The sequence below is a fragment of the Coffea arabica genome, chromosome 8c (assembly GCF_036785885.1).
Source record: "Coffea arabica cultivar ET-39 chromosome 8c, Coffea Arabica ET-39 HiFi, whole genome shotgun sequence".
Classification (NCBI taxonomy): domain Eukaryota; kingdom Viridiplantae; phylum Streptophyta; class Magnoliopsida; order Gentianales; family Rubiaceae; genus Coffea; species Coffea arabica.
Genome location: NC_092325.1, coordinates 42,236,055 through 42,257,953, shown reverse-complemented (window position 1 = coordinate 42,257,953; position 21,899 = coordinate 42,236,055). Strand labels below are relative to the sequence as shown.

The window sequence follows — 21,899 nt, the reverse complement described above, 5'->3', positions numbered from 1 at the left end:
TCAAGAAAATACATTCATACCAGATAAAATCAATAAAAACTTGGAGAAAAAAATCAAGTATGATAGATTAATATGTTACTATGAATAGCAAAATAAGAAACTCATACAACTAAAATTGCGCCTTTTTTTTTTCTACAATCTGGTGCATTTTTCGACCCCGTGTTACTTTTTTTAATCAATTTTTTTTTTTGAAAAATTCTCGATAAAGAATCGATTCCAAATTACAATAATGCTAGCAGGCGTGTTTAATTGAACATCCAATTAAATCAAATCCTTTTGCAAGGCTATTGTTTTCTCAAAGTTATGGGGGCAAAACAAACAATTTCTTAATTAAGATCGCAAGTCACATTAGATGATTATGTGACCCTTATTCCTAAAAATCTAACGTACAAAGAAAGAGAGTGAAAGCGTTCGTGCGCTTGGAGAAACATGCCATAGCTAGCGGCTTTGCTTGATTTGCTTGGGAGTTCATCCGTTTGGATTGCATTTTTCGTCATTTTTCATAAAAAAATTACGGTAGCGATTTGATGTATGTGAGGAGGAAAGGTAATAGAGAAATGTGATTATGAAAAACGACGTAATTTTCTGACAGAAAATGACAACCAAAGTTTTTTTGTATGAAATGGAAAAAAAGTTAGACATTTTCAATGTTGAAAAGTTAGCATGCTTTTAGAACTAGAAGAGAAAGCACGATGTAAGTCTGGAAGAAATTCATTGAACAAAAGTAGACAAAATTAGTTCACTTATACTATCAAACAATGGAACTTTAGGAACACATTTTGTCACCAAACTTTTAGACGCACCACATTTAATACATGAATTAATTATTTTGAGCTACATTTAGTCCAAAAACGATAAAATATTCAATTTGAATAGAAGAGGCCTACGTAACCGTTTATTTTGACTGAGTCTAAAAGTTTGGGGATGAAATATATCCCTAACTCAAAGTTTAAAGACGAAAAAGTGGATTTTTCCCTATTTATTATGTTGCCAATTAGGGCTGTAAACGAGCCGAGTCGAGCCGAGTTTTGAGCTAATCGAGCCGAGTCTCGACTAAATTTTACCAAGCTCGAGCTCGAGCTCGAGCTCGACGAGCCGGCAAATTTCGAGCTCGAGCTCGACTCGAATCAAGTCGAGTCGAGCTCGAGCTCGAAAAAAAATAAAAAATAATTATTTTACTTTTAAAAAAATAAATAAAATAATATTTTTTTCTTAATAAATAATAAAAATATTAAGGATATATACGTAATTTTACTATGAAAATAAAAAATAAAAAAATATATATATAATATACGTAATTTTATTATTAAATAAAAATAAAAATAAAAAAATATATATATACCCAAACTCGCAAGCCGGCTCGTGAGCTAACGAGCTTAATATTCTGAACTCGAACTCGACTCGAGCTTGACTCGAGCCGCTCGCGAGCAGCTCGATTCGTTTGCAACCCTATTGCCAACCAAAGGAAGAAGCGTCATTGTCTCTAGTTTTCTGCGTGTTTGTGTTGGAATGGGCATACTCGTCAAAAACATAGAACATAAGAAAAGCCCTCTTTCAACTAATCAAAACTTGACAAAAGAAAGGACGTTTAGGAGATCCATCTATCGAAATAAATCAAGATTTCTTGTTGAAACTTCAAACATCTCAAGGATGGAAGCAACAAAATAGCAGGTTATATTAGTTGATAGGCTAGAATTTTTTTTTTTAATTAACTATGGGTTTCTGCGGATGGTAGTTGAATTGTGACTTGCCCAAAGGGGTTTATTGATAAATGCAATCAATATACCCACAGTTGTAAAAAAATTTCTAGCTTATCAACAAATACAATGGGTTTATTCACTGCATCTAACGATTTGAAAAGCATACATCCTTCGTATTCATTAGATATACAAGAAATTCGTTGAAGTTCATCTTTTTTCTTTTCTTTTTGTTTTAGGGGAGGGGGTGGGGTAGTGCATTAAACGAATCGAATCGATTCGAACTTTCCACAGTTCGAACTCGATTCAAAAGGTCAAAATTTTATTTAATTCTTCGATTTTAATATTAAACTATCACTAATACGTATATAATATTTATATAATGAAATAATAAGTGTATAATTTTATATAAAATACTAACACATACTTTAAATAAAAAAATATTAAAAATTATTCCAATCAAATTGAGTTTTAATAAGTCAAATATCTACAAGTTCGAACTTAATTTGATATTATAAATGAATCATAATTTTGATTTGAATTTAAATTCGAGTTCAAGTTCATTAAAAATCAAACTCGAATAACTTGAACTCGAGTCTAACTCTTAATGAATGAGTCTTAAGAATCGAGTCTGAACTGTTCGTGAAGGGTACGGATGGTTTATAATTAGGGGTGTTTCGCGAATCGAGCCGCTCGCGAGCCGATCGCGAGTGGCTCGAATACGAGCACGACTCGAGCTCATCAATATCGAGCTCGAGCGGCTCGCGAACTCAATTATATATATTTTTTTATTTTTTATTTTAATAGTAAAATTACATATATATCCCTAATATTTTATTATTTATTAAAAAAATTATTATTTTATTCATTTTTTAAAATAAATAATTATTTTTTATTTTTTAAAAAATAAAATAATAATTATTTTTTTTTATTTTTTAAACTCGAGCTCGAGCTCAAGCTTGATATTTTGAGCTCGTCGAGCTCGAGCTCGAGTTCGAGCTTTACAAAATTAACTCGAGCTCGGCTCGATTAGCCAAAACTCGACTCGATCTCGGCTCGTTTGCACCCTTAAATCCTATTTAGGGGTCAGAAAGACACTAGTGCATAGATAGAACAACCGGTTAAAAGTTTACAAAATGAGGCAAATATAGGCCCCTACAGCCATCCTCAATAAATTGAAGTTCGTTTTCATGTTGCCAGAAGTTGAACTACTTACTCATCTGACTAGACGTTGGATAGAACCATGCAACCAACTCATGTGACTAGACGTTGGATAGGACCAAGCATACCAAACAAACACAAGGATTGATTGATGCTTATTTGTTGAAGATAAGGAATATGAAGCAGTGCCATATATCAAACTTTGCAGTTTGCACATCGATTGCTTATCCATTGGGTTAATTCATTGTTCATCTAAGGATTCGAAAAGCATATCTCCTATACATCCTTCGATTTCGTAAGATATACAAGGAATTCGTTGAAGCTTTTTTTTTTTTCATTTTTTCCCGGAAGAAAGACAGTGCAGTGCATAGACAGAATAATTGCTTAATATTTACAAAACAAGGCAAACATAGGCCCCTACAACCATGCCAAACAAACACAAGGAGTTGGATAGAACCAAGCATGCCAAAAAAACACAAACACAAGAATTGAATAAGGTAAATCAAACAGTGCCATAATATAAAAAGACCTCCCCAGAAGGTCTTCCTTTGAATTTTTATTTAAGGCAAAATTGCAAACTTTTATTGATGTAAGAAATTTTAGCTTTAAAAGAGAAATAAGAACCTCAAGTACAGGAACGCATACTATGTACAGCAAGAACTAGGAGAAACATTTAGGGGATAAGCCCCATTCCAGGCCCAACTTCCAGGTTTCTTGAGTTCTTTGGAATTTTTCCCCCAGGGATGCATCACATGTTGGATTTCATCCACAATTTCCATCAGAATACCCACATTTATCACTGGTTTCAATTGAAACAAAGCAACATTCCGAGCTCTTCAAATATGATAAACCATGACAGCAAATGCTAGTCTTCCTTTGAATTAGAATGACTTCTCTACAATTTTTTGCACATTAGGTAAATCTTACCCAACTGTATTCCTCGTTGAAAAATACCGTTCAGGAAATCATAGAGGAGGGAGGTCATGAAAATAGAATACACAGGCAAAAAGAGCAGGAAATGAGGTTACTGAAATTTCCTAAACATCAGGGGACTCCTAGAATGACAGCAAACTACAGGGGGCGAGTGTAGGACATGACACAGTCACAACCAACCTAAACAAGAGTCCAAGATTAGGAAACAGGAAAGCAGCTAACATCAGCAAAAGAACACTACAGTGCTGGCAAATTAACTGCATCTGAAACAACATATTAACAACCTAAAACACGAGCAATTAAATGTAAATGTGATTTTGAGATGAGAAACCATATAAATAAGGAACAATAAGGCACAATACATCCTACTACAACATAAATATTCATAGCCACTGTTTATGACCTCATTTCAGAAAAGGAAACATCAAGTAAAGATACAATCAAGTTTGATGCAAACTAATCTATGAAAGTTTAGGAAGATGGATAAAAGGAACAATCAACAATAGTCAGATCTCCACTTCAATTTTAACAGAGGGTACCACTTTTAATACTAAGTACACCAAAAAATGAATCATGCAGCCCTTGGCTGCCCTCAATGTGTAAAACTGTGAAAAAGAACATCGTCAATGAACCATAGTTCGCACATAATATGTCTTATTTATGCATCTGTTATCTCCTTTGAAGTCACAAGACATGATACTTAGTATCAAGGAGCAGGTACGATTGTTGAATTAAGAAAGTATTCTTCACACATTTGCATCTAAGAGTTTATCATGTGTGCAGGTGAAAAATTAAACTTCAAATCTATTGAGCACCATAATGCTTGGTAAAGACAAACTTGCTGCAGTCTTGAGAACTTTTTCACCAAGCTGACAAGTATAACCCATGTGGGTATCACTCCATCAATATGTCACAAATTCTACAATATTGCAAATTCCCAGTTCCGCACTCAATTCGATTAAGTCCAACCAGCAGGATTGTCAAATTTCATCCTCCATTTCCAAAACCAAATGAAAGAGCTCAGATTCCAAATTATGAATAAAAAGAAAACAATGCCCAGGAGTGCAACTTGGTTTCCAAGGGTGAACTGAATGCATGATGTGACACTTGACCCCCAGGTAGCTTGATGAAGTTCTCAAAGAATCTCAATCCAATTAATAGGAAGTCAGCAATTGTGATAGGAAAGCTTCAGCCTGATACCTACCCAAAAAAGATTCAGCCTGAACATGCCTTATATTTTCTCATCAACTCTATAGTTTCTGCAATTGTTGATCCAGTAGTGCCGACAAAGCCAAGAGAAGCACAGCTGCAAACTGTCTGTTCTACATATAACAATATATCAGTAAATGACTGGGGATCACAGTGATTATCTACCGTATATGACCTCTTAGAAACAGACTCCAAATTCTTCCCTCGGGCAATATCCATGAGCTTGTTAGCAGTTTCTACAATTAAATTATCATCTCCTCTTAGAACAGATATCTTAAAAGCATCAGAATCTTTGAGTAAATTGCCCAAGTAGGTTCCTGTCCAATTACTCATTGGAAGATCAGTCATCACAAAAATATGAATCGGGGGAGGACCATTCAGTTTCAGAGACTCTAATTTTTGCTTCAGCACAAGAAACGTCCCTTTCCAGTGGTTCTTAAATTGCCCATCCAGTAATCTAAGTTGTGCACAAAGAAAAGGAGCCTTAATTTTCTGAAGAGCAAACTCTTTCCCAGCCTCTAAAATTTCAGGGACAAAAGGAAGAAACTCAGTCTTCTGCATCACAGACTGTATCCTAGGATCTTTTCTAGCATCATGGATATCTATATACGACTGAGAGCCCTTATATGGGGCTGTGAAGAGGGTTCCAAATGCAAGAACTTTGGCTGAGTCTGCTTCAGACCCAGGACCAAGTGCCCTATATACATCTCTTCTTCTCCTAACAAAAGAAATTTTCTTTTTCTTCTTAAGTTGATCATCTGGTTGGAATGGATCCAAAATCCCATCTTCAACATCTTTTTGATATGTCCAAACTGTTGTTCTGCAATCTTCATCTACAGCATACACACAATTACTCATACTACCATTATAACCAGACAGTAACAACCCACATTTCCTTATATCCTCAAACAAAGTACACTCAAGACCTAAATTGTTCCCACCACGTTGGCGAGTCCGATAACTCTCGTGGCACACACCATCTATGCTCCAACCACACCACTTAGATACAAAAACTCTGAAGTCAATGACTCTAACTGTTGAATCAGACACTATTGATGAAATATCTATTATATCAGTCATGGAAACATACCTGAAAAACCAGAGAAATAGAACAAAGATGCTGATTAAACACTCGAATCAGCAGTCAACAAATGGCCAAACTCTATCTTTACATACGATACCATCTTCAGCAACAACCGCATTTAATTTTGACTCCAGTTAATCACTAGTACATATTAGGAAGAAATCACAGCAAACATATATATTCTACTTAAAAAGGGTATTTCCAAAATCATAAATTAAATCCATAAATAAAACCCTTTTTCACAAAAAGCATATAGTGCACAGTGCAGAAATATATATAATGAAATTCCTCCTTTTTGTTTTCTCTAATTCAAGCTAAACCAATAAACATTTTCCTATAAAAAAATCATATGAAAACAAACGTTAGCCCATAGGCAATTGTAACAGGAATTTACTCTTTTTTCCTTTTTCTAACTTGAACTAAAACCCACAAATCCTTTTTCTCAAACAAAAAGGCACTATCATTAAACAATAGTAATTGTAATAATAGAAAACGTCATCCCACATTTTCATCTGGATAAAAATTCGAACTTGCCTATGATTTCGTAAGAGATCGAGAGAGTGATTCCAGACAGAAAATCTGAGATCACTAGGGCTTAAAACCCTAAACTTGGGGCAGCTACCGAGAACAACAGCGTGGTGATCTAGAATGGGAGGCACAATTAGCGTTCGATTGAGAATCGCAGCCATTAGAATCGCATTCTTGAACTCCGACAACTGGTTGCTGAACCCACTGTGAGGTGCGTACCAGAGGAACTTTTCTCCCCTGAATTCTTCTGAACTTGTGCATTGTGGAAAAACGAGGACTTGTTCGGAATTACCTGAAATTGAAAGCACGGATGGGGGAAGAAGGCGCTTGTACGTAATGAAAAGAAGAAGAGAGCAAGAAAGAAGGATAAAGAGTGCGAAGGCTTTTGATTTGGGACGCTGATTTTGATTCTCTCTTTTTCTCCATTTGTTGCTTCTGATGGGATTCAGTGGTTCCATATTTCCTCTTGGGAAGAATCAAAAGGTTTTGGATTGGTCGTTACTCGTTAGTTAGCTGTTCATAAATTCACATAGTCGCGATGAAGTAGCACTACATTGGATCAAGAAAATTGGATCAGAAAAGAACTTTCAAGTTTTAAATTTATATTTTTGGTTCCAACGTACGAAAGATCGAAGCAATTTGATCCAACACAAATCCAAGTTGTTAGCCCATATGATTTCAAAATCACGATCATCTTTGCCCCATAATGTGTGATGGTTTGTCAATTGTCACAGTCAGACATAATTAATTGCAAGGGCACAAAGTATTAGAAGGAAGTAGCAAGCCTTCTTTAAGGGTATAGATTTCAATAGTAATAAGCAAAAGTACCTCTAATTTTAGGCAACTGTTAGCCCTTGTTAGGATTGCAATTTTTCACTAAAAATTTTTTATATTTTTTATAAACACATTTTTCAGTCAAATTTTTATTTAACATACATCAAATCATTACATTATATTTTTATATAAAAACCTTCAGAAAATAGCAATTCAAACGGACTATTAGTCTTTTATGATACCATCATAGAAGATCTTAGCCATTAGGGGGGAGTTTTCATGAACTGTATATGTCAAATATCACTTTGTCATGCCAAGAAGTCCGCACACTTGATATCCTCATGCACCCGCTGATAGTCCGACTAGTTCTGTAGTCTGGTAGTTACCAGATAGATTCCTGTAATCGATTCCTGTGTGCTGACTTGCTGTGTACTCTTGGGACAAGACTCTACACAGTATTAAAAGATTAGTCTAGCTGAAAGACTGGAATACCCTTAAGTGAAAAAAAAGAAGAAGATATCCTCATGGAAGGTTTGACTTAATTATGAGCCTTTAACTGCCTGCCACTTATGTTTCTTTAATTAAATCAAGTGCTTTGTTTCATTGAGGATGCTAAAGTGGTTATTAAACTAATTGTTGCCCTAAGAAAGTTAAGCACGATTACTTAGGTGCACTATCATTATATGCAGAACGAAAACTGCTGAATACGGAATTTTGGAGCAAAGTGCTAGAGATTATACAAGTCATTAAGAAATGTGGGGTGTAGACTGGCTATTTTTAATTCTTGGCATGGTCGAGGTTGTTTCGAGTTCAATGACACAACCTGCACGATGTTTATGAGCTATTTTGATATTTATTTGCCAATATTTGGGAAATTGATAGCTGAAACTTTGGATTTTAGTAGGAGAAGAAACTAGAACTCAAACCATCACAAGGTTCCAGCTCAAAAAATGAAGACACATGAGATTGAGACTGTCAATCAAACAAATTATATAAAGCAGTGATCACACAAGAAGATGCAAAAACAAACACAGCAGTAAATTACAAAAGCACGATCAAAATATAACTTGATATACCATTAAGGATGGCTTATTAACAGTACCTCGATCCGTTGATGAAACAAGCGAGTCCAGAAAGCACAAGGTGAAATAGCTCCTGAAGAATATCATAACAGTAATTACCAAGCATAAATTTGAAGATCATTTGAGCAAGAAACAATCTTCATACTAACATGCTGCATGAGCATTATTAAAAGCAAAAAAGCCCCCCAAAAAGAAAACAACAGAGTGAAGGAGACGTTATTTAAAGAAGAACTAAGCGGGTAAACACGCGTCAAATCACCATAGCAGTCGTTTATACCAACAAGAAAAAACACAAAACAGCAAGTAAAAAAATACGAGTAACTTACAAAGCAATAGAGTAAAAAGCAGAAAAAGGGGGCAAAAAATGGGCGAAAGAACTAAATACCTTTCAACAAACGACGAGACTTGAATAATGCATGAACATGCACTGTGAGAAAGAAAAATGAAATGCAAGCATGCATGTAAAAAAGGAGAAAAAAAAAAAAGAACAGAAAAAAGAAGTAGAGTGAACAAAAGATAACTTGAACAACAACTAAGTGGATAAAAAAGTTTGGAGACACGATCACAATTCTTGATATCAACATGATATAACAGAACCGAAACAAAATCAATGAATATCTTTTGTATAATCTGCTAACAAAACAATAGACTAAAAAACGGCCTTAACAGGGAAAAAAAAAAAAACGCTCTCCGGAGTAAACTAGTGATGTTAACAAGGCAATTTACAAAATTAGACGCCACATAAAGAGATGTAATCCATGAAATTCGAATCTGAAGGGTGAACAAGTAATCTGGGTCTCGTAATTAGTGACAATTGATTTAACCTAACAATCTTATCCTCAAATATATTACCAAAGAACCGTAAAGAAGGCATCTTTAGGACTAAAAATGTAAATATACATCCTCAAATATATATACACACACACACATTAAGAATCTGCAGCAAACAAATGAAAGGTACCACAAAAGAAAAAAAGAGTACAATATCTTCAAGTAGAAGCACGTCCTCGAAAGTTGCTAAACACCTGAGGTTCAACCATACCACTAAATCAGCATAATGTACAATACATTACAGCACAGCCGTGCACTTGAAAGTCAGTGAATAGTAACGAAGCAAAGTGCTTCTTATCAACCATATATAGACTAAGTGCTTAGAAACTCTCCAAAAGGTCGGTGGTTCTGCTGACGTGTTGCTTTGTGATAGGCTGAAAAGTTGTCGTCCCGCGTGTGCTGAGCACGTGACTTCCATTTGCTTTGACTTCCATGTCGTCCCGCGTGTGCTTCCATGTGGTTCTGCATTGGCGTTGAGGCCTTCAGACCCTTCACTGGAAATCAGGAACTGCTCCACCAACTCTTACCCACTCCAATCTCCAGAGTCCAGACGTACTCCTCTCCCCTTTGTTTCCCCTTTTTCCATTTCTCAATCAATCAATCTTCTTCCTCTGCTCTTTTGCCCCTCTCCTCTTTTCTTCAACACAAGTCAATATTCTTCTCTCCATCTCTAGACTAAGTGCTTAGAAACTCTCCAAAAGGTCGGTGGTTCTGCTGACGTGTTGCTTTGTGATAGGCTGAAAAGTTGTCGTCCCGCGTGTGCTAAGCACGTGACTTCCATTTGCTTTGACTTCCATGTCGTCCCGCGTGTGCTTCCATGTGGTTCTGCATTGGCGTTGAGGCCTTCAGACCCTTCACTGGAAATCAGGAACTGCTCCACCAACTCTTACCCACTCCAATCTCCAGAGTCCAGACGTACTCCTCTCCCCTTTGTTTCCCCTTTTCCATTTCTCAATCAATCAATCTTCTTCCTCTGCTCTTTTGCCCCTCTCATCTTTTCTTCAACACAAGTCAATATTCTTCTCTCCATCTCTAGACTAAGTGCTTAGAAACTCTCCAAAAGGTCGGTGGTTCTGCTGACGTGTTGCTTTGTGATAGGCTGAAAAGTTGTCGTCCCGCGTGTGCTGAGCACGTGACTTCCATTTGCTTTGACTTCCATGTCGTCCCGCGTGTGCTTCCATGTGGTTCTGCATTGGCGTTGAGGCCTTCAGACCCTTCACTGGAAATCAGGAACTGCTCCACCAACTCTTACCCACTCCAATCTCCAGAGTCCAGACATACTCCTCTCCCCTTTGTTTCCGCTTTTCCATTTCTCAATCAATCAATCTTCTTCCTCTGCTCTTTTGCCCCTCTCCTCTTTTCTTCAACACAAGTCAATATTCTTCTCTCCATCTCTAGACTAAGTGCTTAGAAACTCTCCAAAAGGTCGGTGGTTCTGCTGACGTGTTGCTTTGTGATAGGCTGAAAAGTTGTCGTCCCGCGTGTGCTGAGCACGTGACTTCCATTTGCTTTGACTTCCATGTCGTCCCGCGTGTGCTTCCATGTGGTTCTGCATTGGCGTTGAGGCCTTCAGACCCTTCACTGGAAATCAGGAACTGCTCCACCAACTCTTACCCACTCCAATCTCCAGAGTCCAGACGTACTCCTCTCCCCTTTGTTTCCCCTTTTCCATTTCTCAATCAATCAATCTTCTTCCTCTGCTCTTTTGCCCCTCTCCTCTTTTCTTCAACACAAGTCAATATTCTTCTCTCCATCTCTCTATTTTTTGTTTGTCTCTCAAGTCCACTGCTTTCTCCATTTAAATTTTGTGTATGCTGTTCCTGCCCCTTGATTAAATTTTCTTTTATTCTCTAATAAATTTTATTTGCTGTTCCAGACTTCCAGTTCATCTCAATCGGACTCTCAGGCAGACAGACACCCAAAAAGACTCCAAGTTTCACTAATGCCGACTCTATGGATGATTGGCAATTAACCCTTTTTTGTATTTGTCTTGAATAAGACACTGAATCATTTTAATCATGTTTAATGATATAGTGTTTGTGGGGTTTTAACTTGAACAGATATAGCAGTCAATCTCACTGGTATGTCAAATCTTAAATCTTTCTAAAACATTTTTTGTGGAACGTAGTTTTTCAAGTAAATCTACTTTTAATGCATAAATGATTCTCAATTACAGATGGTATGTTCAGATGAATATACAATGGCAAGAAATACCATGTGGCAGATATTGTTGCAGTACTCAGCAAGACTGGGAGCGCCGGTGTTGATCGAATTATTGTAAGTCTGTATCCCTGAACAAAACTTTGGTCTATTTCATACGGATATGTCTCGTGCGACTATTTTTCTGGTTGGTATTATTATTAGCTCGTTGCAAAGGATAAGTTTGCAGCCCGTTAGCTCGTTGCAAAGCATATGTCTCTTACATGGACTATATGAATTGTTGTACGATGGCTTCATTGTGAGTCATATTGTACTGTATGTGGTAAATATGCTAAAATGAGTGGTTATGAGGCTATAAAAGTTATTTCCTGATCAATTTGAAATCTTTGCTGTTAACCAAGCCCAAATGAACCAGATAATATTAACCAACAATTTCTCTCATTAAAGCTTGCATGTCATTTTTCTCTTATTTTCCATGCATTAAAAAGTTTCGAGTTGTTTCACCTATTTGTTTCATTGTTCTCCCCTTGTTACCTTGAATCAATTTGGTGAAGGCTCAACCTTGCAGTGAGCTTGACATGGAAATGAAGTGCATACTGATTTCAGAGTATATGACAAAGGTTACTTTTTTGTATTGTATGATAACTTGCCTAAGCTTCTTTGGGTGATCTAAGGTTAGAGTAAATGGAATGCAAGAGCAAATTCTACATTGGAAGATTTTGTGAGCAATATTGTTCTTTGTTATAACCAAACCATGCAATCTTTAACAAAAGTACTTTTTTTTTAATGGTACTATAGGAGTATTTTCTTTTGCCTACAAAATTGGGTTTAAAATTTTTTGCATTCTTTTGCCTGTGATTATCTTTTTGACAGATTTCAACTTTATTTTTGGACGAAGCACTGCAATGTATTGGGGAAGAAGGTAAAGTTTTCCAGTTCTACTCTTAACATTTTTTGTTTGTAGACTATCTTCTTATGGATTGTGCCCTCAGCTTCATTACATAGTGGAGCTGAGTTTACGCCATATATGACTTAAATGAATCTGAAAAAATGAGGTCACTTACTCGTTTGTATCAATTGTCTGAAACTTCTGCAAAATGTCACTTTAAAATAAAAAAAAAATTAACTTCTGCAAAATGTCACTTGAGCTAAACTACTTCTTGGAAGGGATATAGGGTATATCTCACTTGAGCTAAACTACTTCTTGGAAGGGATATAGGGTGTATCTTGTAGGTTTATTAATTTTTTCTGCAAATTATTTAGCTGACTGTTCTGTTTTAATTTGTAGGTAATGAACGTATTGAAAATGTTGTGCCAGTACATTGTGATGATGAGCAAAAGGGTGATCGATCATGAGACAACTTTGAAGGAGCTGCTACAATTGGGCTGGACTCCATGCTTTGAGCAAATTCTACATTGGAAGATTTTGTGAGCAATATTGTTCTTTGTTATAACCAAACCATGCAATCTTTAACAAAAGTATTTTTTTTTATGGTACTATAGGAGTCTTTTCTTTTGCCTAAAAAATTGGGTTTAAAATTTTTTTGGACTGGTTTTACTTTATATTATAGGAGGATATTCTTGTTCTCGCAATGGCAAGACTTTTCCTTTGGGATTGTTCTCAAAATTGTTGGAATGACGGTACTGAAGAACAGTGCAGGTCATATTTTATCTTGGGTTAATTTCACTTTGTCCCCTCAAACTTTGGGCGATTACCCACTTCAGTCCCTTAACTTCAAAATGGGACACTTAAATCCCTAAACTTATGAATTGCTCCCAGTTAAGGAAAATTGTTGACAGAATCTTGAATGCCGTTGGTGGCCGAAGAGCGTGGCAAACACTCTCCGTTAATGAAGATGGGCGAATATTGTTTCTGAAAATGACAAGGACATAAACGTAAATTTGGGTCGTAAATTAAGGACAAACAAAGACAAATTCCAGAGAAGGGAAAGTGCGAAACAGTCAGATAGTGGGCGTTTCTTTCCTCTGTCTTGGATGAAAAAATAGAGAGGAGGGGTAAAACCAAAGTGTGTAAAAATCCGAATGATTGTTGCTGAAAAACACTGAAGATTGCAAGAATGGGAAGAAAGCGAGTCAATGTGAGAGAAAAAGCATCCGCGTCCGCAGCGAAACAATGGAAAGCAAAAAAGAAGACAAGTACTGGTATGAGAAAAATATTTTAGAGCTTTTTGTGTACTTTAATTGAATTTAATAATTGGAATTTGGGTAAGAATTTAAGGTAGCAGTAGAAAAACGTTTTAAAGCCATAGGGATTGTTGAAAAGTTAGGGTTTTGGATGGTTGTGGAATGCATGTCCAAGGCATTATATATTTTCGATGGTACTGTTAGTGGGTCTGCATATTTTACTGAAAAGTGAGTGTTGTGGGAACCCTAATGTTCCTTCTGTTGAAGACATTGTGGTCCCAAATGCTAAAAATGTTGTTAATAATTAATGGGTTAATTTTTAATGATTTATTTTTTTATTTAACCAGAGTGTGGTCCAAATGACATTTTGCCCGACCCATTTTCCTTGGCGATACACCATCAGGGGGAGTTCAGAAGCTCTCCCAGCAAAGAATACGTGGGAGGAAGGGTAGACTATATAGACAACTGTAATGCTGAAAAATGGTCACTACAAGTGCTTGATGAATGTACAGTAAGACTAGGATACCCGAAAAATGCTCGTTTTGGGTGGTATGGTAGGATTCCTGGTATGCCGCTTGAGACTGGACTATATTTTTGCATGTGTGATTGGGATTGTGATCTTCTTGTAAACACATTGCCACTGAATAGAGTGGCAGAGGTTTATTTACAAGTTGGCACTGATGATAATCCAGTGAGGTTTCAAACTCAAAAAACAGAGTATGTAGACATGCCTGAAGGCCACAACACTTCTGCTAAGCAGGATACAAAAGATAAAGAAACATCTGAAATGGACAGTGACATAGCAATACTGGAAGAAGTTGACTTCAATGATATGGACAACAGAAGGAAAAATGTGGCTGATGACAACAGTACTGAAGTTGCTACAAACAGTCATGAGAATTTTGATTCTAAAAGTCCTAATTTGCAACAAGAAGAGGACAACAAGGGAGATAATGCAGGGGAAGAATCACAAATGGCAACTGATAATGATATCCAGGCTGATGAGACTGATGTGCAGGCTGATAATAATGTGCAGGCTAATGATGATATGCAGGCTAATGACAAGTTCGATGATCCAGATTATACGGGGCAAGTTGAGGAGGATGTTTTATTTGATGAAGCCTTGAAGATTGGACAACAATTTGGTGTGCATAAAGGAGCTCCTGAAGTTGAACCTTCTACCAGCAAAGACAGAAGAAAGAAGAGAACAGGTAGGGAAGGAGAAGCTGTTGACGAAGTAAATGTTTGTGATGAGCCTGACATGGTTAATGTGGAGGATATGCAGTCAGAATATGAAACAGATTGTTCTAGAGAGTTGAAGAGTGAGAGTGAATCCGAAGATGAAAATGGTCGTAAGAGAAATAAGAAGCCTAAATTTTCAGTTTTTAATGAGAAAACTGAAATGAGAAGTCCAAGATTTAAGGTAGGCCAGAGGTTTTCATCAGTTGTTATTTTTAGGTTGGCTGTTAGAATCCAGGCTATTATGGAGGGAAGGGATGTCCAGTTCATAAAAAATGACACATATAGGGTACGGGTGAAATGCAGAGGCTGTGAATGACAAATTTTTGGCTCAAAAATGCAAGGTGAAAACACTTTACAGATCAAGACACTTAGCAAGGAGCACACCTGTGGACGTGTCTTCCATAATAGAAACATGACATCAAAACTAGCTACCAGGTTGTTTGTAGATGAGGTGAGAAAAACACCATCCATGACAGTCCAGGAGCTCATGACTAGGGTGACTGAAGAATTAAATGTAGATTTCAGTCTTAAACAAGGCTATAGGACAATGAAAAAAGTAAGAGACATAATTGAAGGCAGTCATGAAAAACAGTATGCATTGTTAGAGGACTTCTGTGGTGAATTGAGGAGAGCAAATCCTGGATCGACAGTGTTCGTTGAGACGGATGAGGATGAGGATGGGATTGTCAGATTCAAAAGGCTTTACATGTGCTTAGAGCCATTGAAGAGAGGATTTCTAAAGGGCTGTAGGCATTGGATTGGGTTGGATGGGTGCTTCTTAAAGGATACATATGGTGGACAACTACTTACAGCCGTGGGTATGGATGGGGATAATAAAATGTTTCCACTAGCTTTGTCAGTTGTTAGAGTGGAAAATTATGACAATTGGAGCTGGTTTTTGGGATTGCTTGTACAAGATTTGGAAATTTCAGATTCCAGTAATTGGTGTGTCATGACTGACAAGCAAAAGGTATGATAAATTGTATTAGCACTTATTTATACAGCAACTTTTTATTTAATAACTCAGGTACAACTTTTTATTTAAGCCAAGTTGTATTCAAACGTGTACAGGGACTAGTTCAGGCAGTTAGAGACAAAATGCCACAAGCTGAGCACAGGTGTTGTGTGCAACATCTATACACCAATTTCAAACAGATTCATAGAGGCCTGGCCTTAAAAGAAAGACTTTGGAAATGCGCAAAAGCTTCTTATGTTACCCACTGGAAAGTCGAAATGGAACAGTTGGGGCAAGAATCTGCAGCTGCGCATTCTTGGCTTGATGAAAAAGATCCCAAAACTTGGTGTAGAGCCCATTTTAGATGTGGATTGGATTGTGATATTTTGGTGAATAATATGTGTGAGTCCTTTAATGCAGTAATTTTAAAGGCCAGGTCACTACCAATCATATCCATGCTGCAGACCATTTATTTGTACCTGCTGAAGAGGATGGAGAGGAACAGGGAAGCAATGTCCAAGCACGAAGGTTAAGAAACATTTTATTTATTTACTAGTATTAAGGTCAGTTCATAACTTGTTTGAGAAATTTATGACCAATTTATTGTTTTCATTTTGTATTCAGGTCTTCTTTGTCCAGCAATATTTGAGATATTGGAAAAGGCTAAGCAAGAGCAGTGTATGTGCATAGCGTCATATGCTGGGACAATGAAGTATCAGATAAGCTGTCCATTTGGGGACCAGTATATTGTTGACATGGCTGCCAAAACCTGTTCATGTAGAAAGTGACAATTAAGGGGAATACCATGTGGCCATGCTGTAGCTGCCATCAACAGGAGACATGAAGCACCAGAGAAGCATGTTTCCAACACCTACTTGAAGATCACGTATCTACAAAGTTATGAACCTGTACTTAATCCAATCAATGGTCCTAATTTGTGGGAGCACATAGACCTTCCAGCAATGAAGCCTCCGACTTATAGAAGATCTGCTGGAAGGCCAAAGAAAATGAGAAAAAAGGCTTCAGAAGAAGACAGACGGGATAGCTGTGTCAATCCAACTAAACCTCACAAGGTTAGCAAGGTTGGCACCATGATGAGCTGCAGCCGCTGCAAAAAATACGGACATAACAAAAGAGGATGTCCGGATAAAAATAAGCAAACCACTGAGGGGACAACTACAAGTTCAGCAAAGGAGAACAGTGATAGTGGAGATACAGGTCCATCTATGCAACCAAGTACTAACGAGGCTTGTCCAAGTGATGTGACCGTTGACATACTTGGAGTAAGTACCCAACAGAGTCACACAGGTCCATCTCAAAATTTGGATGCCAATCAGCCAAAACAAGGGGCACAAGAACCAGTGACAAAGAAAGGAAGAAAATGCTCATTTTGTCGTAAGCATGGTCACTCAAAGAATAATTGTAAGTTGAGGCAATGGACCTTTAGCAGCTCACTGGACATGACTGGGGACTTGGGATTCAAAACTGTAAAAATACGGTCTGAAGATTTGGAAAACCCATATAATCATCCTCAAAATAGTTCTGAGCATGTGGAAAAGAGTCCTACAACAACTCATGTAAGTGGTCTCCATACATCAGGTCTTTATTTTTGGGTGTCATGTCTTATTGATTCATGTTATGTGCTTGTTTGCAGTTAAGCTCCAAAGCTGATGGTCGCAAACTTTATTCCCACAGCCACGGAGTAACGATGAGAGCACCACACTCATACGTGGACTTGGGGACAGCCTCTCATTCCAGCAGTGGACTTAAGCCAGCACAATTCACATGGCAGGGCAATTTGTGTGTTAACCTGTCTATATTACAGACAGCTGCGGGACATGCGAAGGAGTCACCTGGAATTGAAAATGTGCAGCTCCATGGGGATGGAAACCAATCTGTTAAGTTGGGAAAATTGCAGCAATAGGCCAAATAGCCTTCAAGCATGAACTGACTGATGCTGGACAAACCAACTCAAGAATTGTACAGGCATATAGCCTTTTTTATTTTGCAGATACAATCAAATTGGGCAGTAAAAGCCTCTGCTTTGCTAGTCCAGATGTGGCGAACTTTTGTTCAACTCATATAGTCCATTGGAACTAAGAATTTTTTTGTTAATATGGAATTTTTGTTAGCCTCTGTTTTTGGTAGCCTCTGTTGTGGAACTCATATAGCCTTTGTCTTGCTAGTCCAGATGGGTGAAATTCAGAGGCTGTTAATGTGGAATTTTTGTCATTCCTGGTATTGCTATTATGTATTGGATGATTTGTTGAATGATCAAAGGCTTTTGCTGAAAATTTTATGTTCTGGTACGACTATTGATTGCTGCTGTTAATGTGACATAGATTACTTGCAATAAACTTTACAAATTGGGACACTAAAGTCCCTAAACAACAAATTCTGATTACATAGCAGGTCCAACGTTCACAATTATGGGACATAGCAGGTCCACTATATCCCTAAATTTGATACAATACAGTTAAAACCAGCACTTTTAGAGAAAGTGCTGGTAATTACATAGTCAGCAAAAGCAAGAATTTCCTTCCTGCACCACTCAAAAGGTCCACTACTTAGCAATGACAGACAAAGGTGGTCCCATATTTGAGCAAACAAAACGGGCAGTCCGGCATAAGCGATTGCTTCTTCTACAACTCATTTTGGACCTTCTCCCCCAGATTTGAACAAAAACAACCACATGACAATGGCAACCCAGTGGATAATCAAGTACATCCTTAGCTTCCTCACTTTCGATTGTTGGCACCTTGAATTTTCTTTCAACCTATCCAACTCAGCTTCCATCTTGTTCATCGACCTTAGCAGTCCAGGTATTATTTCTTTTGACCTTTGACACATCTCAGGATCAACCCAATCCCAGTATATGCAGCCTCCTTGTTCCTAGTTTGACAAGAACATTATGTTTGCAGACAAGATTAAGTGGCTGCAATTCATACAAACCAAAAATAAAAAACAAGTATAAACACAAAACCCTAATTTCCCTTACTCTGTACTTGGCACATCGACAAAACCTTCTTCCTGGGTTCATGGCAGTCCATGATGTCATCATCAATGTTTGCTTTCCACAATCACAAAATTGCCTCACCATTTCTCTTTGTTTGTTGAACCATGCGTTGGGTTCTCCTTTTCTTCTTCCTGCCTTATGGATAGCAGAATGACAACTTGGGTCTCTCAGCATACCGACCTGAAGTGCCCTTTTATGATTTGGATCGGGTCTACATTATCCATCTGAAGTGGGTAGCATGGAGGGAAACTTTCCCTCCATATTTCACCATCTTTTTTTAATCTATATATGTGATTTTTTGTGAATTTTCATTGTTGCCCTCGGTCAAAGGAGAGTGTTTGCCACGCTCTTCGGCCACCAACGGCATTCAAGATTCTGTCAACAATTTTCCTTAACTGGGAGCAATTCATAAGTTTAGGGATTTAAGTGTCCCATTTTGAAGTTAAGGGACTGAAGTGGGTAATCGCCCAAAGTTTGAGGGGACAAAGTGGAATTAACCCTTTTATCTTTTATAAGATGGATGTTCACCAGCTGCAGTTAATATTCATATACTTACCAATACTTTCATTTACAGAGAGTTACATTTATCAGATAAACAAAATGCAACTCTCTCTCTCTCTTCCCTTACTATATGTGGCTTATATTCTGCATTTTGTTGTGTACATTAACTTGCGAATCCAGACATTGCCGGTCCATTTACCTGTACAATAGATGCTCAGTGACTTTCTCATGTGTCCTAAATAAAATGTAAAGCTTCCTTGCATAGTCCACTACCCCTTTTCAGAATGGAATATGGTAATACCAACAAATCATTATGACATGAAAAAAATTGCATTACTTTTTCCAGTACATGTTAATGTGCCTACTGCTTGGTACCTATAAATGTGAAAGGTTGTGACAGTAATTGTTCCAATTTTTTGCTACTATAAGTAATATGTCAATTATGTACATGAATAGCATAGTGAGAGCTGGCATTCACTTGAAAGTATGGGGAAGAAATCTTCTTTAGGGATGATAATAAGCACATAGGTATAATCATGTGTTGTGTAAATCAGCAAGTCAAGCTTGACTGAGAAGTTTCTACCTTAAAACATCATGCCAACTCTGATTACAAGGTTTTGGAGAAAATTTATTGTATTGCTATTGGCAAGATATAACTTTCCATTTTCGATGCATGGGAAGAAGCATGTATCATGTGTTGTCATTAATGGATGACAAAGTGATGCTGTAGATTTAACTATGAGGTAAATCATTTTCTGTTGTTTTTTTTCCTCTTATGTTGACTATCCTGAATATTAAAGATTGTTTTTCACTTGGTAGGATGATGTGTTGGAGAATAATTTCAATATATTGCACATGTTTGTGAGAATATATGGAGCTTCAAGGGCACCAACCATGCTGGTCAGTAATGGTCATTATAATAAGAATACTTTTGCAAGCCCCATGTAAGCTTATTGGAATGCTAGATTTGTGCTTGGGCTTGTAAAGCCAAATACAGTTTTGAGCTATCCAATGGCATTATTGCTCAATAAATTGAGAGGATATGAACTTTGGGTCTTCTGAAGTTCCACTTTTGGACAAGTTCAACATCTTGTTTTTAATATCATAGAGGATGGATGGGCTTGTAAAATTTGCTGATTTGTAATTCATTCCATTTTATTGGAGTAACAGAACTGAGAGGCTTATTTCTTGTCGGTAAGGTTGGTTATTTGCCTTCTGTAATCGGGACTAATCATGCTAAATGATTCATTATATGTCTTGCATTTTCTGTCCTAGGTTACTGGTGGATCTCTAGAGGAATCAAATGAAGCTCTTGCTATTGCTGAAATTGATGGTTAGTGAGACACATTTTCCTTTGTTACATTTTTCTTCTTTCTGCTATTTGTCTCTCGCTTGGTGCCTTACCCTAGATTCTTGGCAATCCATTTTCCCTTGCAGCGAGACTTTTTTCCACGGTTGCTATGCACCCAAGAAGATGCAAAGTGAATGTTGATACTCTTCTAGATGCCGTACTTAAGTTATTGAGTGTGTGAGAATGAGAATGCATGGATACATTTGTGAATGATTCATGAATTTGATGAGAGTGGGGATCCCGAAAAGCATTTTCACTCTCTTCTCTCATTGGCTAAAGAGGGGGTTGAGAAAGAAAAAGTAAAATAAAGTGCTGCATTTAGGAGAACATAGAAAAGATTACTTTCGATGCACATATCTTCCTCAATTTTCTTAATGCGACAATTTAATTTTTGTAAGGTGGCAGGAATTGGTGAATGTGGACTGGACTATGACAGGCTTCATTTTTGCCCATCTAAGATTCAACAACAGTATGTGCTTGCCTCAAAGATTAGTTTTGTTCCCCTTTAATTCTTGACGAGTCTGGGAGGTGTATTGAGGGTCAATGAAAAATGCTGTTTTTATCCATTATCGTGGTTTACGTGTATAATGATGTACCGACTCTATGGTTCCAGTTGTCTATCTCTTATTCTAGTCAAAACAGATATTTTGAGCAGCAGTTTGAATTAGCTCATGTAATAAGGCTTCCAATGTTTCTTCGTATGCCAGCAGCTGCGGAGGACTTTCGTATCATTCTGGAGAGAAATAAGGAGAGGTAAATTTTCTTAGCTACTAAAATTAGAACCAAAAGCATTAGTACCTGATTAATTTGCCTATTTGTAATTGTTGTGTATTGCACCAATCAACTGCGAAAGATAGTCTGTAAATACTCATTGCTTACTATCACAGCGAGTCATGTTAGAATTCAAGATGAACATTGGGTTGCATCTTTAAAAAATTCATCTTTTCTTAAAGAAGTGTTGAATTAGTATGAGGCTTCGCTAAAAAAATTTATAATAATATCCTTTTAGTATATACTAATTTGTTCGACCTAACCCTTTTTAGTATATACTAATTCGTTAAACTAGCCTCATATGTGAGTTGCCATATCTGTCTTTGTAAAAATTTGACTGCTATTTATGCTATTGGGTCACATTAGGTCAGATGTAAGTAGGCATTTTTTGGTTGGGAGCCACAGTATACACATTTTGCGGAACTATGTTAACAAAATGGCACCTCTCGCATGTGCAGA

The 21,899-nt window shown here is 37.2% G+C and overlaps 1 protein-coding gene, 1 long non-coding RNA gene and 1 pseudogene across 2 annotated transcripts; 1 reads left to right on the top strand and 2 right to left on the bottom strand.

Annotated features, from left to right (window-relative positions):
• Positions 1–4,275: 4,275 nt before the first annotated feature.
• On the bottom strand, positions 4,276–7,346 carry LOC113703136 (O-fucosyltransferase 30). Its single transcript, XM_027224402.2, has 2 exons — positions 6,619–7,346; positions 4,276–6,090 (listed from the first exon to the last, which is right to left on the bottom strand). Exons 1-2 carry the CDS (start codon positions 7,068–7,070, stop codon positions 5,007–5,009), a joined length of 1,536 nt encoding a protein of 511 aa, XP_027080203.2. The 5' UTR covers positions 7,071–7,346; the 3' UTR covers positions 4,276–5,006.
• Positions 7,347–11,241: 3,895 nt separating this feature from the next.
• LOC140013315 (uncharacterized) lies at positions 11,242–21,426 on the top strand (annotated as a pseudogene).
• Positions 18,544–18,946, bottom strand: LOC113724624 (uncharacterized). The gene is made up of 2 exons (XR_011820335.1): positions 18,800–18,946; positions 18,544–18,693 (listed from the first exon to the last, which is right to left on the bottom strand). It is a non-coding gene; the product is annotated as an uncharacterized lncRNA (long non-coding RNA).
• Positions 21,427–21,899: the final 473 nt, after the last annotated feature.

What these genes read in the sequence shown, in the direction of transcription:
- LOC113703136 (XM_027224402.2), bottom strand. Translation starts at nt 7,070, where the DNA reads ATGGAACCACTGAATCCCATCAGAAGCAACAAATGGAGAAAAAGAGAG. An exon ending in GATCTCTTACGAAATCATAG is followed by an intron (nt 6,091 to 6,618) that starts GCAAGTTCGAAT and finishes CTGGTTTTTCAG; the next exon opens with GTATGTTTCCATGACTGATA.